The sequence below is a fragment of the Mobula hypostoma genome, chromosome 9 (assembly GCF_963921235.1).
Source record: "Mobula hypostoma chromosome 9, sMobHyp1.1, whole genome shotgun sequence".
NCBI classification, from domain to species: domain Eukaryota; kingdom Metazoa; phylum Chordata; class Chondrichthyes; order Myliobatiformes; family Myliobatidae; genus Mobula; species Mobula hypostoma.
This window is the reverse complement of record NC_086105.1, coordinates 61,612,376-61,629,388: the sequence shown is the minus strand read 5'-3', so window position 1 is coordinate 61,629,388 and position 17,013 is coordinate 61,612,376. Positions and strand designations below refer to the sequence as shown.

Sequence of the window (17,013 nt, the reverse complement as noted above, 5' to 3'; positions counted from 1 at the left end):
GAGCTTAGAAAAATAAAGGGCTATGGGTAACCCTAGTAATTCCTAAGGTAGGGACATGTTCAGCACAGCTTTGTGGGCCGAAGGGCCTGTATTGCGCTATAGGTTTTCTATGTTTCTCTCTACACCTATGATCATGTGGCTAGGCATAGCTCATATGCCACCTATAAATTTGCTGATGACACAACTATAGTTATCTGAAACTCTACCAACAAAAGAAGTGAGATAGATCAACTGGTTGAGTAGTATCATAACAATAACCTCGTACTTAATATCAGCAAGACCAAGGGATCGATTGTGGACTTCAGGAAGGGAAAGTCGAGGGAACACACACCAGTCCTCATCAAGGGATTAGCAGTGAAAAGGATGAGCAGTTTCAAGTTTCTGGGTGTCAACATCACTGAAGACCTAACCTGACCCAACATTTTGATGCTGTTGCAAAGAAGGTAAAACAGAGGCTATATTCATTAGGAGTTTGAGGAGATTTGGAATGTCACCAAAGACTCTTGCAAATTTCTAAAGATTACTGTGGAAAGCATTCCAACTGATTGCGTCACCATCTGGTATGGAGGAGACTCTGCACAGGATCAGAAAAAGCTGCAGAAAGCTCTAAACTTAGCCAGCTCCATCACGGGCACTAGCCTCTTCAACATATAGAATATCTTCAAAAGGTGATGCCTCAAAAAAAAAAGCAGCAGTATTAAAGACCCTCATCACCCAGGACATGCCCTCTTCTCATCGCTGCCATCAAGGTGGCGGTACAGGAGCCTGAAGCCATACACTCAACAATTCAGGAACAATTTTTTCCCCACCACCATCAGATTCCTGAACAGACAATGAATCCATGCACACTACCTCACTATTTTTTGTTCTCTTTTTGCACCAATTATTGTAATTTATAGTTTTTTTAATATGTATTGTACTGTACTGTTGCTACAAAACAAGTACCTTTCACTACATATGCCAATCATATTAAACTTGACTCTGACCAAGGACATCTGCTGGCCAACCTACTCAGGGTGTTTCTGTACCATTACCCAGAGTTCCTTTGGTCTGCCTTTCCACTGGATCCACTATTTACATATCTATAATCTTTTCTCCAGCAGTACCACCATAATTGCTGTTACATCCCAAAATTCCATTCTTTTCATCACTTACCTCTGTTGAAAACGTGCTGATATACTGTGTTAGTGCCAACACTATCCAGCTCTAATCCTCATCCCCTTTTGCTTTTAAATGTTGCCATTATTTTCAACTGCCTATCCAAAATTAAGAATACTTCCAACATTATGTTCAAGAAAACTGACCCCATCTGTGGCTCAGATGACCGTGACTGTCGTGCCCTTTGTGCTCAGCACTCCAGATTTACAAACGGCAATTTACTTACTCTACAAATCAATTGATTTTCTCTTATCCAGTTCATTACCAGTCACTTTATCTTGACAGCATTAGCCACTTTAAAAAAACTACAATAAATCGATCAGACCTAAACTTCCTTTCCAATATTTAAACTGGTCACTAACACCATTTCTGATTCAGAACCTGATTTATTTATCACATGTATACTCAGGCTACGTCCACACTACGCGTTTTTCAAAATATCTCTGTCCACACTAAAACAGATATTTGGGCCAATCTACTCCTACCGGACATACGCAGACACATCTACAGAAAACAAGCAAACAGGAAACGATATAATATTTACGTTTCCACGGCGGCGTTGTGCTATTTCCATAGAATAAAACTAGAGTACCAACAACAGCGAACGAAAGTTTTCAACAATGTTTTCGAGGAATACAAAGAAAATTTCCACTGGAAAAATCAGACCGGACTTCTCCATTTAGACAGACAATGAGGTCGAGCTGTTTCTGCGAGTTACAAACAACTACAAAGTCAGCAAAGCAGTGGAGATGTTTAATTCCAAACAAACTTTTACGTAGACAATAAAGTAAACGCTAATGTTGAAAGTCGTGGACAGGGTGGATGTGGCAAAGTTGTTTCCCATGATGGGGGAGTCTAGTACGAGAGGGCATGACTTAAGGATTGAAGGGCACCCATTCAGAACAGAAATGCGAAGAAATTTTTTTAGTCAGAGGGTGGTGAATCTATGGAATTTGTTGCCATGGGCAGCAGTGGAGGCCAAGTCATTGGGTGTATTTAAGGCAGAAATTGATAGGTATCTGAGTAGACAGGGCATCAAAGGTTATGGTGAGAAGGCGGGGGAGTGGGACTAAACAGGAGAATGGCTCAGCTCATGATAAAATGGCGGAGCAGACTTGAAGGACCGAATGGCCGACTTCTGCTCCTTTGTCTTATGGTCTTAACAACACACACATGAAGCCGTCCTCTACCCAAGATCAACAAGCGAGTGGAATCTTCTGCCGCCAGACCTGCATAGTATTTCTGACATTAATATTTTTAAAGATAGATTTTTTAAATCAAATCAATTTAGGGGATCTAGTCAAAAAAGCTCACTTTACAATTTAACTTTCACGCCGTTCACACTGACTGCACATTATAACAGCGGTGGTCAGTCAGCGACAGTGCCGGCTTGGAGACCCCGGGGTACAGGAGATCGAGGGTATGACCACCGCAGACTGGAAGACCGGAGGGTACGGTCAGAAGAACAGAGGATGCAAACAGAGAAACTGAGGGGACCAGCTTGAAAGCCACCTCCAGTTTAACTTCAATACGGAATCTTTTGGAGGATCAAGAACCAAGTACAGCCGTCTGGCAGTGCTTGTGCAGTCCCAAGCAGAAGCAGAAAAAGCATTGTTGTTGTGGTGTTGTCATGACAACATTTTAAAATCTCTCCGTTTACCCCGAACACACAACGCGAAACAATCGTTTTCAAATTTACACACTCTGGAGAGTGTTTTCGAAAATCTCCGTTTTTGGGGGATGAAAATTCCGGTTCAGTGTGGACGGAGGGTCAAAACGAAGAGAAAAAGCTTCGTTTTCAAAATTATCTGGCGTAGTGTGGACGTAGCCTCAGTGACCACTTCATTAGGTACCCCTGCTTGTTAATGCAAATATCTAATCAACCAATCATATGTATGCAACTCAATGCATAAAATCATGCATAGTCAAGAGGTTCCGTTGTTGTTCAGACGAAATATCAACATGGGGAAGAAATGTGATCAAAGTGACTTTGACCATGGAATGATTATTAGTGCCAGACAGAGTGGTTTAACTATCTCAGATACTGTTGATCTCCTGGGATTTTTGTGCACAACAGTTTCTAGAGTTTACAGAGAATGGTGTGGAAAACAATTCAATAGCATCCAATGAGCAGCAATACTGTGGGCAAAAGTGCCTTGTTAATTAGAAACGTCAAAGAAGAATGGCCAGACTGGCATAAACTGCCAGGAAGGGGACAGTAACTCAAATAACCATGTGTTACAAAAGCAGCATGCAGAGGGCATCTCTAAACTCACAACATGTTGAACTTTAAAGTAGGTGAGCTACAACAGCAGACCAGGATCCACTCCTGTAAAGTGGCTAGTGAAAGTACATCACAACATATAGTGAAATGCATCATTTGTGTTAACAACCAACACTCCCAAAGCAATGTTCCCTCTTGAAATGACCAGTGTGTGCAAAAATCTTGCGCTGTGCAACATTTTTGCTCAGTGATAACATATGTGCGCATTGAATTTTTAAGTGGAAGTAAACTAGAAACTATTCTAAGGATAATTCAGTTTCACTGTCACAAGGATCACTACAGAACATCTCTCCTATCAAATACAATAAGCATATACAAGTTTCTCTGTGTGTGACAAGAGAACACACATGGTAGTACACTAGTCTGTTTTATTATTTCGTATATTATTGCACAGTATTGCACCGGTAAATTATTGTATATATTATTCTGTACTTCAGTATTAGTTATTATTACATTTATTATTAAATATGTTTTTAAATGTTGCTGCTGTAATAAAATAATTTCCCATTTGGGATCAATAAATTACTTATTTTTATAAACTACCAAGTCCAGTTTGTTGTTCATTGTTTAAAATAAATAAAATAACTATCAATAAGAACTTTGATTGCCTCTGGGTTTGATAATTTTCAATCTCATTCATCTGCAATTTTACAAAACATATGTCGCAAGCCTGTAGCAGATAATGAAAGATTTTCTCGCCAGAGTTTATGACTACTATCCATGTGACTTGCTTGCTAAATGACACTTTGAAAAGTCAAAGTTTCCAAATATCACTCCACTTTTTCCCACTTTAAACTCTCTGACAACTTTTGCATCATGACAATACACTCAGGTAACACCCGTTTCTGTATTGTAAAAAAAATTTCTCGTAGCTGCACATCATTGAGCTCATGAGCTATCAGTGTAGCAGTTGTTACTGTTTTATTAAGCCATTCCACTTCAACTGAACTAGCAGTTCTTTTGCGCTTTACACCCCCCTTTGTTTCTTTGGAATTTGACACAGGGAATCAATAATTTCTTCAAGAAAAACAGTATAAATAAGCCACTTTTAAATCTGCAGACCCCAGATTGTCAACATCATCCGCATCACGAACTGGAAAAGGAAATATGACTTTGTACAAGCATGAAATATACTTAACATGCCAACGAGGTAGAGGGTGACAACCTTTTGTGTGCATTTTAAGTTCCTTTATGCACTTGTAGCAAAAGATCTGTGTGCACGTGCATACTCGCACACCTTAGAGAGAACATTGCCCCCAAGTATGTGCTGGGGTCAAACTGCAGGTGTTGCCACTCATTCCAACACCATCATAGCATACCCACAATTTTCAAGAGAGCAAAATAAGACTCTTTCCCATTTATCCTCTCACACACACAGCTAGGCTCCAACCCCAGGACTGGCCACTTCCATCCTCCAGTCTCTGGCCCGGACTCATAGACTTGACATTTGGCCCCTTACCTTTGCATCATCTCATTTTCTATCTCCTGAGGCAGTTCTGATCTTCTGTGTCTTTCCCTCCTCTACACTGTCAGGCAACTAATTCTTTTTTCTATCTTGCCCATGTCATTTGCAATGATTCCTCTCAGAATTTTTGCTCATTACCACATGATCTTTTTCTTTGAACCAAGTTTCAAGACACCCTGCAATGACTACACTGCTCAGCAACCAGTGTTTGAAGCAGTTTTGGAAGCAGTGGGTGCTACAAATATATTGTCCAGTCAAACAATAAAATAAAAAATGTCATGGAAACAGAAAAGGAAAATGACTTTAAAACTCAGTGATTCCTCACTGTTAGCAAACCGGATACGGTCCTCCGGTTGATATCAATTTAAATATAGCCTTGTTGTTCACTGTTATCCACTACTCTATTTGCAATATTATTTTTAAAAATTTAATCCAAAATAATATGCATCATTTACTCCTTCATGAAAAAACTATTAAATTTTTACTTATCACTTATGTAATTTTGCTTTACTGACCACAATTCAGTGCTGGCTAAATAAATAATCACAATTATATGTATGTAGTTATTTATTTAGAGATACAGTATGGAACAGGCCCTTCCAGCCCAATCAGCCATACCACCCAGCAAGTCAGGTCACTTGTCTGAGTGTTACTGGTACCATGTAACCTAATACTACCTGTCACACAGTCGGCTGGTCGGTGACTAAACCAGCTCCCCCACCAGGCTTGACTGGGGAGGAGGGTGGCTAGACACCCTGCAGGACGAAAAACAAGACTTGTCAAAGGGCGGATGAACCCTCTCGTAGGGTCAACGGCCATCTAGTAAACACGTGCCATGAAGCGCGGAAAGGGCATCCCTTGCATCGAAGCTTGGTCTGGCCATTCGCTGCAACAGAACTTCCCCCAGCTGTCTTGGACCCCACCATGTCGCTGGATCCGGGAGGGGATGTTGAGAGGGTGGGTCTGGACCTGTGCAACCCCCTACTCACCTAAAATCCACTCCCACAAACACTGTTCCTTTCTGAGGAATGGGGTACCACCCCACTAACTGAATGAAAGGAACTATCATCCTATGGGATGGAGGGATGGGGGGGGGAGGGGAGGGGAGGGGGGTAGATCACCCAGCAACTCACCTATTTAACACTAGCCTAATCACAGGACAATTTACAATCTCCGCTTTAAATATACCCAGTGTCTTGGCCTCCAGAGCCTTCTGTGGCACCGAGTTCCAGAGTAACCAACCGCTGGCTAAAGAAATTCCCCCTCATTTCTGTTCTGAACAGATATCCTATTCTGCGACTATGCCCCTGGTCCTAGACTCCCCCACTATAGGAAATTCAGTCCCCCACAGGTACTGAATTTATGGTAGGAGCTGGAAGCTATTCGGATAATTCAGGGCCAAAGGGATCAAGAATAGGCATATTAGAGTACTATTATAATACGTATGACGTCTATGAGCTCATGTTTTTGAAAAGTACTGAATAAATAAGGAAGTACAGACCACAGACACAACTCTGTGTGCTACAAAAGACAGATCTAAAAGATTAGTTTTATTTGTCACATATATATTGAAACATACAGTGCAATGCCTCACTTATGTCAAATTAAATCAGTGAAGGTTGTGCTGGGCAGCCTACAAGTCGCCAGGCTTCTAGTGCCAACATAGCGTGCCCATTACTGAATCTGAACTAGATGTCCTTGGAACATGCGAGGAAACTGGAGCACCCAGAGGAACCCAAGTGGTCATGGGAGAGAACGTACAAATTCCTTACAGGCAGTGGCAGGAATTGATCAGTGATTGCTAAGAGCAGCAAGTTCAGGATACGCACCGGCTTCATTCATATAGCAACGCTACCTCAAAATGTTTTTAACATAGTAGAACATAACAAATAAGAAGTAAATTATAAAAAATTTGACACTCAGAGACTATATTAGAGAAGAAAGCTTGAAGCTTGGTCAAACAAGTTTTTCTTACTAGAAGAAACTAATGATTTTGTTTTTCCAATTATGAAGGCATTACAAATAACGTACATAAGCCATGAAGATTATGATTCACAGAATGCACAATATTTGGATGCAGGAAAGGTATGGATGTGAAATAAAGGAGACAATAAATTGTAATACTACCAGTGACACATGCACTATGTTCTAAAATGCTATCCTGTGCTTAAATGGCAATGAAAATATAGCTAAATACTCACCAAGCTGCTTGTTGTTTGGGTTAAAATCAACACTTGTGACCACATCTTTATGACCTTTAAAGCTGTGTTCTAAGGTTGGATCCTCCTAGGATATTAAAATACAAATAACGTTGCCTTAGTCTGTTAATAAATATCATGCTTACCCTAACAGTACGTTGGATAATTATTGTACCCAATATATAATGAAATATAAGGAAATAAGACTCAGTACAAAGCAAAACAGATAAACAAAGGGAAAAGACAATTCGGTACATAGCATGTGTGCATGGAGGAGAGTACCACCAATCAGGAACCTATAAAGTACTTCCAAGTGAGGCAGAGGTTTACCTATATCTCTTCCAACCTAGTCTACTTCATTCAGTGCTCACAATGTGGCCTCCCCTTCCTTGGTGAAACCAACTGTAGACTAGGCCACCATTTTGCAGAAGACCTGTGCTCTGCCCTTGATGACGACAATGGGTTTCTGGTTGCATATGACTTTAACTCTTTCTTCCCACTCCCACACTGACCTGGCTTCTGCATTGTTTTGGAAAGGCAAAACAGTAATTGGAAGAACATCTCATATTGGAGGGGAGGAGAAGATGGCGGCGCAAAATGATAACATATTTGTTAAGTAGGGGCCATGCACAATCCTGATTTGATGGAGACAGACATGAGAAGCACGGAAGAACATCTGGAGAAACTTCTGAAAAGCCTGCTTCACTGCTGCTGCTGCTATGTGCGATCGAGAATCTCCGGAGGGGAAGGCCCCAAATCCCTGGCTTTGCCTATTGCCTGTTGCTGGGGTCGGGGTTGAAGCACTTGGCAGAGATGGTGCTCGGTGTCAGAGGCTCGAAGTTTTCAGACGGACTCAAGAGTCGGCCGTGGTTGGGTGCTTCCAGGGTGCTGCATCGGCAAGTTTGCAGTGCTAGAGGTTCATGACAGGGAGTTTTTTTTTCTTCCTTCTATCATCTGCGTGAGATGATGGGACTTTCCAGAGACTTTGAGACTTTTTTTTTTACCGTGCCCATGGTCTGTCCTTTATCAAATTACGGTATTGCTTTGCACTGTTGTAACTATATAATTATGTGGTTTTTGTCAGTTTTTCAGTCTTGATCTGTCTTGTGTTTCTGTGATATTATTCTGAAGGAACATTGTATCATTTCTTAATGCATGCATTACTAAATGACAATAAAAGAGGGCTGCGTGTCCTAATCTAATCTAATATTCCACTTAAGTAGCTTGCAATGCGTGAACATTGAATTTTCCAGTTTCAAGTAATCCACATCCCCACTGCTCTCTTCCTACATACACTCACCATTCTTCCTATCCATTCCTCCATCTGGCTCCATGGTTGCTTTTATCTCACCTTCCTTTGTTCTACTACTTCCTGAAGCTAGGATGACCGATACGACAACCAAATCATCAGGGCAGTGTTTAAGGCCCAATGCGCTTCAGTTTCTTCAAAGATTTCTTTCCACAAGATCAGAAGAGCAATGTTTACTAATACTTGCACAATGTTGAATTCCATTCACAAGTCCTCAATACAGGAGCAAGACCAAACCAGTATTCAGACATACACTCAGTGGCCACTTTATTAGGAAGAGGTAGAGGTTGTCTGCTGCTGCTGTAACCCATCCACTTCAGGTTTGACATTTTCTGTACTCAGAGATGCTTTTCTGCACACCACTGTTGTAACACTTGGTTATTTGAATTAGTCACCTTCCTGTCAGCTCGAAGCAGTCTGGCCATTCTCCTCTGAACCCTCTCAAAAACAAAGTAACTTCACCCACAGAACTGCCGCTCACTGGATGTTTTTTTTTGTTTTCTCACCATTCTCTGTAAACTCTAGAGACTGTTGGGCTTGAAAACCCCATGAGATCAGCTGTTTCTGAGATAGTTAAACCATCCTGTCTGGTACCAACAATCACTCCACGGTCAAAGTCACTTAGATTACATTTCTTCCCCATTCTGATATTTGGTCTGAAGAACAACTGAACCTCTTGACCGTGTCTGCATGCTTTTGCACACTGAGTTGCTGCCACATGATTGGCTGATTAGATATTTGCATTAACGAGGTGTACAGGTGTACCTAATGAAGTGTATGTTTATAAGTGACAAGTAATATTTAGTAACACACGCAAGTTGCTGGAGGAACTCAGCATGCCAGGTAGCATCTACGGAAAAGAGCACAGTCGATGTTTTGGGCCAAAACCCTTCAGCAGGACTGGAGAGAAAAAAAAATGAGGAGTCAAAGTTTGGGGTGGGGGAGGGAGGAGGGGAGGAACAAACATAAGGTGATAGGTGAAACTAGGAGGGGGGGTGAAGTAAAGAGCTGGGAAAATGATTGGTAAAAGAGATACAGGGCTGGAGAAGGGGGAATCTAATAGCAGAGAACAAAAGGCCATAGAAGAAAGAAAAAGGGGGAGGAGCACCAGAGGGAGGCAATAGGTAGGCAAGGAGAAGAGGTGAAAGAGGGAAAAGGGGATAGGGAAATAGACATAGACCCTGCACCGATGACCCCTTCTCCTGTCTTCAACCCTCCCTCTTTTCCTGGACACCCCACTCTGGATCTTTCATTGCCTTCTGCTGATGAGACATCAACTATCTCAACTTCACCACCCCTCTCTCCAATTCTAACCTCACTCCTTCCAAATGCACTGCTCTCCACATCAATTCTAACCTCATCATCAAACCTAACTGAGGTGCTGTAGTGGTTTGGAAGACTGACCTCTACTTTGCTGAGGGCCAGTGACAATTATCAGACACCTCCTCCTAACTTACCACTCGAACAGATCCCACTAAGGAGCATCAGGCCATTGTCTTCCACACCATCGCCAACTTTATTAGCTCTGGGGATTTTCCATTCACTGCCACCAACCTCAGTTCCTGCACCCCACACCTCCCACCCAAGATCCACAAATCTGCCTGTCCTGGTAGACTCATCATTTCAGATTGTTCCTGCCCTACTGAAATCACGTCTGTATACCTTAACTATTTTATCTCTCCGCTCCCCCCACCCAGGTTCAGTCACTTCCTACACTTCTGTGACACTTCACACACTCTTGAACTTTTCAATGATTTTGTTCCCTGGCCCCAAGCATCTTATTTTCACCATGGATACCTAGTCCCTATACACCTCCACCACTCACCAGGAAGTCCAGCGGGATCTCACCACCACATCTTTCCCTCACCTCCACTTTCTGCAGGGATTGCTCCCTACATGACTCCCTTGTCCAGATATCCCTCCCCACTGATCTCCTGGCACTTATCCTTGCAAGTGGAACAAGTGCTCTACCTGCCCCTACACCTCCTTCCTCACTACCATTCAGCACCCCAATCAGTCCTTCCAGGTGAGGTGATACTTCACCTGTGAATCTGTTGGGGTCATCTATTGTATCTGGTGCCTCTTTTATAGCGGTGTGACCCAATGTGGATTAGGAGACCGCTTTGCTGAACACCCACATTCTGTCTAGCAGAAAAAGTGGGATCTCCCCAGTGGCCACCCTTTTTAATTCAACTAACCATTCCCATTCCAACATGTCCATCCATAGTCTCCTCTGCTGTCATGATGAGGCCACACTCAGGTTGAAGGAGTAACATCTTATATTCTGTCAGGGTAGACTTTAGCCAGATGGCATGAACATCAATTTCTCGAACTTCCAGTATTACCCCCACTCCATTCCCCGTTCCCTTTTCCCTCCCTCTCTCACCTTCTCTTTGCCTGCCATCACCTTTCTCTGGTGTTCCACCCTCCTTTTCTTTCTTCCATGGGGTTCTGTCTTCTCTTATTAGACTCCCCCTTCTCTAGCCCTGTATCTCTTTCACCAATCAACTTCCCAGCTCTTTTCTTCATCCCTCTCTGTCCTATCACCTTGTGTTTCTTCTTCCCCTCCCTTCTAACTTTTGTTTTCCTCCAGTCATGACCCAAAACGTTGACTGTACTCACATTCAATGACCAGCTGCTGTGAACAAATTTAACTACCTTTGACATGCAGTGCCATTACTGTTACCAAGCACCAACCATCAACAAATCCGATCCCTATTTGCACACAAACTGAGGGAAAAAAATAACCACTTCTCTTTCCACAAATGCTGGCTGAGATACTGCATTTCCGAATTATACATTCCTTGCCCTCCTTATCAACACTTTAGCCTAGGCACATGTCACATGACTTCTCTAATGGGATGTAAAAATATATTTCATGTCGTATTTTACATGGCCTTTCCTGTCATTTACTAAGAAGTTCCTTTAACAGCTGGATACCTAATGGCAATAATACTAGCTTTCTGAATGCAGTAGGTCAGATTAATGATCGGGAATAATAAAGTAACATCTTAAAACAACAGATGGGAAATTAAACAACTTAACATATTAAAAAAACTCAGTGACTGTTATGCTAAGACTGTTGTATCAAATGTAGTCCAGTTCACCTCATTATAGGTAGAATGAGAGGCAAATCAGAATCTTTTCCAGGGTATAAGTATTAAATTTCAGGGTCCATGATTTTAAGGTGGGGGTGGGGGTAAGTTTAAAGGTGAAGCAAGGGGAATTTTTTTTAAAATGCAGAGAATGATAGATGCCTAGACTGGGTTACCAGGGGAAGCCAGCAGTTTGGAGTTGTTTAGTCATAGTCATACTTTATTGATCCTGGGGGAAATTGGTTTTTGTTACAGTTGCACCATAAATAATAAATAGTAATAAAATCATAAGTAGTTAAATAGTAATATGTAAATTATGCCAGGAAATAAGTCCAGGACCAGCCTATTGGCTCAGGGTGTCTGACCCTCCAAGGGAGGAGTTGTAAAGTTTGATGGCCACAGGCAGGAATGACTTCCTATGACGCTCAGTGTTGCATCTTGGTGGAATGAGTCTCTGGCTGAATGTACTCCTGTGCCCAACCAGTACATTATGTAGTGGATGGGAGACATTGTCCAAGATGGCATACAACTTGGACAGCATCCTCTTTTCAGACACCACTGCCAGAGAGTCCAGTTCCATCCCCACAACATCACTGGCCTTACGAATGAGTTTGCTGATTCTGTTGGTGTCTGCTACCCTCAGCCTGCTGCCCCAGCACACAACAGCAAACATGATAGCACTGGCCACCACAGACTCGTAGAACATCCTCAGCATCGTCCGGCAGATGTTAAAGGACCTCAGTCTCCTCAGGAAATAGAGACGGCTCTGACCCTTCTTGTAGAGAAGAGGCTTTTAGAATGACACACGAATATAAAGGAACTGAGGCTTATGCATGATACACAGGATCAGGATATTTATTACAAATCTTGCAGCAAGATTGGCATAACATCATGGGCTGAACAGACTGGCACTGAACAGGCCATTCAATGTTCTTTGTCTTGACGTTTTTCATGCTATAGGAAAATCTATTTGGAAAGACTACTATTTGGTTTTAAAAACCCACCTGCACACAACTGGAGGGCTGTCTGAGGTTACAGCAGGACATTGATAGGATGCAAAACTGGGCTGAGAAGTGGCAGATGGAGTTCAACCCAGATAAGTGCGAGGTGCTTCATTTTGATAGGTCAAATATAATGACTGAATATAGTATTAATGGTAAGACTCTTGGCAGTGTGGAGGATCACAGGGATCTTGGGGTCCAAGTCCATAGGACACTCAACCACACTGTCAACCTGTGCAGCAGCTTCCAGAAGGCATATGGTGCATTAGCCTTCATCAATCGTGGGTAGAGTTTAAGAGCCGTGAAGTAATGTTGCAGCTATATAGGACCCTGGTCAGACCCCACTTGGAGTACTGTGCTCATTTCTGGTTGCCTCACTACAGAAAGGGTGCAGAGGAGATTTACAAGGATGTTGCCTGGATTGGGGAGCATGCCTTATGAGAGTAGGTTGAGTGAACTTGGCCTTTTTTGCTTGGAGTGACGGAGGATGAGAGGTGATCTGAAAGAGGTGTACAAGATGATGAGAGGCATTGATCGTGTGGATACTCAGAGGCTTTTTCCCAGGGCTGAAATGGCTAGCATGAAAGGGCACAATTTTAAGGTGCTTGGAAGTAGGTACAGAGGAGATATCAGGGTTAAGTTTTGTTTTGTTTGTTTATTTTTAAAAAACGCAGAGAGTGGTGAATGCGTGGAATGGGCGGCCGGCGACAGTGGTGGAGGTGAATACGATAGGGTCTTTTAAGAGACTCCTGAACAGGTATATGGAGCTCAGAAAAACAGAGGGCTATGGGTAACCTTAGGTAATTTCTCAGGTAAGAACATGTTTGGCATAGCTTTGTGAGCCAATGGGCCTGTACTGTGCTGTAGGTTTTCTACGTATCTATATTTCTAACTCCAGACCGATAGCAACTTGGATGCCTCAAACTTGGAAGATTTTTAAAAAGACCTCATAAACCATTTAAGGAGGTTTAAAATCAACAAATATTGTCCGTTCCAGAAGTCAGATCTCAAAAAAGAATAAATACTTGAAATCTGAGATTTATTTAATCTGATAATTTAATCATAAACTAAATAGTTGAATTTTATAGGCCAGGCTTAATGGATCAGATGCTTTTATTTCTGTGCTTTTGTACACCCAAAATGAACTCCACTAATACAGATTTCTAATGCCCACTATCCCAGGCATCTGTCTGGAAGTGACCTCAGGGTGTTTTAATTGCAGGACAGGATTAATATACTGTACTGATTCAATGGCATGTTTGAATAGGTATGTGACCAAAATATTAACTGTTTCTCTTTTCATTGAAAATTCCCAGCACTTTCTTTTCCTGTTCAATTTGGATTTTTAAAACTCTACTTAGTAGCATAACCATGCAAAAATCTGGCTGAAGATCACTCAGGTTTATTGTCATTCAACTATACGCATGTATACCACCAAATGAAACAACACTTCTCTGGACCAAGATGCACAACACAGTACAAATAACTCAAACACAAAACACATAAGATAATATTACCACTAGTAAATTAACAAATAATAAGGTGCATTTGCAGCACTAATTTAAAAGTAAACAGTATAACGCTGCCGGCCCTTAATTCGTGATGAGACCTGGGTGGTGACCGGGAGTTCAGTAGTCTTACAACCTGGGGGAAGAGGCTGTTTAAGAGTTCTTGTCCTAAACCTATGGTGTCTCCTGGGTCAAAGAGATTGTAGGCCGGATGGGAGGGATCATTGACAATACTCAGGGAATGTCGTTCGAGGATGGATATCTGGCAATTTTCTCCAGTCGTAAACCAAAGCTAAAGGCTTACCAAAACTTTTTGTTAATCATGCAGAAATCTGGGATACGTTGTCAGTAAGCACATTGGAGATTTCAGAAAGTAACTTGAAAGCGCTCAGGTGGTTAAACAGCCAGAAGCTGTAGGAAAGACAACCAATGCAGCCAGCCAACTTCGATGGACGGAGTGGCCTCACTTACGCTGCCAGAAGACACCAACCAAGCAATTTTTCCATTTGAATTCTCCTTACCAGGGCAGAGGCCATGTCATTCAAAATGCGCGGGTAATAAATCCTCTGCCTGCCTCGAACTCGCGGTATCAGGCGTCAGCCAGCCGCTCTTCTTCACCTCTTCCAGCAAACACCTTCCATCTTGGTGAGGACTTCCACCGTGGCCTCTCAGGGTCAGCGAAAAGGCGCATGCGCACCGCTTTTCCGGCAGCGCGAACACTCGCTCGGCGCTCAAATTCAAACCGCGGCGCCGTTAGGCCGGCTGTGTGCGCTTGCGCAGTCACCCGGTCCCAGGGTCTTGCGCCAAATACACGTAGGAGTTAATATTGTATGGTCAAAATAGTCATCTGACAAAAACTAGCGACCTTTGGGGTGAAGGACTTTTAAAACAGACAGGTGCGACTACTTTTAACATCAGACGCTACTGTGTCCTAAAACCGCAGACACAACTTCGGTAGAAAAATAATTTCACAAAATCCAGAAATGTATGTATTTATATGTGTATTGATTAGTTTAGCGTGTTGTAGGGACGCTTACATACAGTCGCATTGATGATCCGCTGATCAAGTGCAGGAATCTTCAATAGAGCACAGTCGCCATCGCAAGTATTTCTGGGAATGGGCGGCAGCCATTGCCCCTCGGGCGACAGCAAATTACTGTAGCTGTTACTAAATTGTGATTAAAAATAGGAAATCAACAATTTCGCTGTCGATGCTCTCGGTTTTGTTTTGGCATTTTAAACTAGTGTCCATCTTTCAACAAGGAACATTAATGCAAAACGTGTCCGTTGGTAAGCGCAAAATTGTTACGTCTCCTTCCACATGACGATTTTACCTTCTTGGGGCACCGTTAGTGCATGGAGAATACAGGCAGAAAATGATGGAAACACTCAGTCGGTCACACAGCATTTGTGTAAGTGTTTCAGGCCCAAGATCCTTCGTCAGGACTGAGAGGGGTCATTTAGTATTCTAAAACTAAGGAAAGTTTCACGAAATAGCAAACCATGAAAACTTCCCCCCTTTTATTAAAGAGAATACTTCTCTACTACTTAGATTTTAATAATGCAAAAGTTTGGGGAGTGATAGCTGAACAAAGGAGCATTTGCTCCATTTTCCTTAGTTACAACAGGTCAACAGCAGATGCCATTTTATTAGCTCTCCACTCAGTTCTGGAATATCCAGACAATGAAGATGCATACATCAGGATACTCTTCATTGACTACAGTTCAGCATTTAACACTATAATGAAGATTCAAGTACATGTATTATCAAAAATATATATAAATTATACACCTTTAGATTTGTTTGCTTACAAGCAGCCACAAAGCAAGAAACCCGAAGAACTCAATTTTGTAAAAAGGTCATAAAAGAGGAAGAAAAAAACATATCATACAAACAAGAGAATTCTGAACTAGGCTGAGTCCTTAGATCCATTCCCCGGAATAGGCCCAAGACAACTCATATTAGCCCTCGCAGTTTCATCATTTTAGCAGGGCAAAAACACTGCGAGACTCGCAGAGATGACAGCCACCAGAGAAAGGAATGAACATCACAGGAGAGCAAGTGAAATCAGCCAGACCCTCGCCTCTGGTCATAAGAACATAAGAAATAGTAGGCCATCCGGCCCATCGAGCCTGCCCCGCCATTCAATAAGGTCATGGCTGATCTGTCCGTAAACTTGGCTCCATCTACCCGCCCTTAATTCCCTTACTATGTAAAAACCTATCTGTTCCTTAAATATATTTAGTGAAGAAGCCTCAACTGCTTCACTGGGCAGAGAATTCCACAGGTTCACCACTCTGGGAAAAACAGTTTCTCCTCATCTCCATCCTAAATCTTCTTCCCTGAATCTTGAGGCAATGTCCCCTAGTTCTAGTCTCACCTACCAATGGAAACAATTTTCCTACTTCTATCTTATCTATCCCTTTCAAAATGTTGTATGATCCCAACATTCGGGCTTTCCAGTCTATCCAGGCTGGTGTTTAAATTGTTCAAGCACCAGGTATGCCTTGCTCTCGGACCCAGGTCCCGGCGAGGCGGCACGTACAGCCCAAAGCCATTCTCGATCTCACCAAATGGGCTTGGCGCTTGGAGCGAATCAACCTCGCACCCGGGTTAGGTGGGCGGCCATTGAAACTCTTCACTTGCTCTCCGAATAGTCCACTCCAACAGCAACAATGATACGAACTCTGCCAGCGACCCCATGTTGAACACATTACCCCTCGGCTTTGCGATGCACCACACGGCCCATCCTTTAAATCAGCTTTGCCTCCACTTGTTTCCTGTTTGTTTGAGGTATAGTTATCACAATTTACTTCAGAAAAGGTGTTATTAGTAATATTTTAGGCATATTTCTTGCCTACTGAACTACCAGTGAGCTGTTGCGCAACTTCTGTAGCATCATCTGAACCGGAAGTGTATGATCCCTTCAAAACTAATCAATAAGCTCCACAACTTTGGCCTCGAAAACTCCGTTTGTAACTGGATCCTGATTTC

At 42.4% G+C, this 17,013-nt stretch overlaps 1 protein-coding gene across 2 annotated transcripts in view; it reads right to left on the bottom strand.

Annotated features, from left to right (window-relative positions):
- LOC134351759 (POC1 centriolar protein homolog B-like) overlaps positions 1-14,677 on the bottom strand; it is a 118,037-nt gene extending 103,360 nt beyond the window's left edge. For both annotated transcript variants that reach the window (XM_063058384.1, XM_063058385.1), the window contains exons 1-2: positions 14,540-14,677; positions 7,109-7,193 (exon numbers count right to left, since the gene is read on the bottom strand). In XM_063058384.1, the coding sequence (XP_062914454.1) occupies positions 7,109-7,193; positions 14,540-14,554 (100 nt within the window). In that variant the 5' untranslated portion in view covers positions 14,555-14,677. The remainder of the gene's footprint in view (positions 1-7,108; positions 7,194-14,539) is intronic.
- Between the last annotated feature and the right edge of the window lie 2,336 nt (positions 14,678-17,013).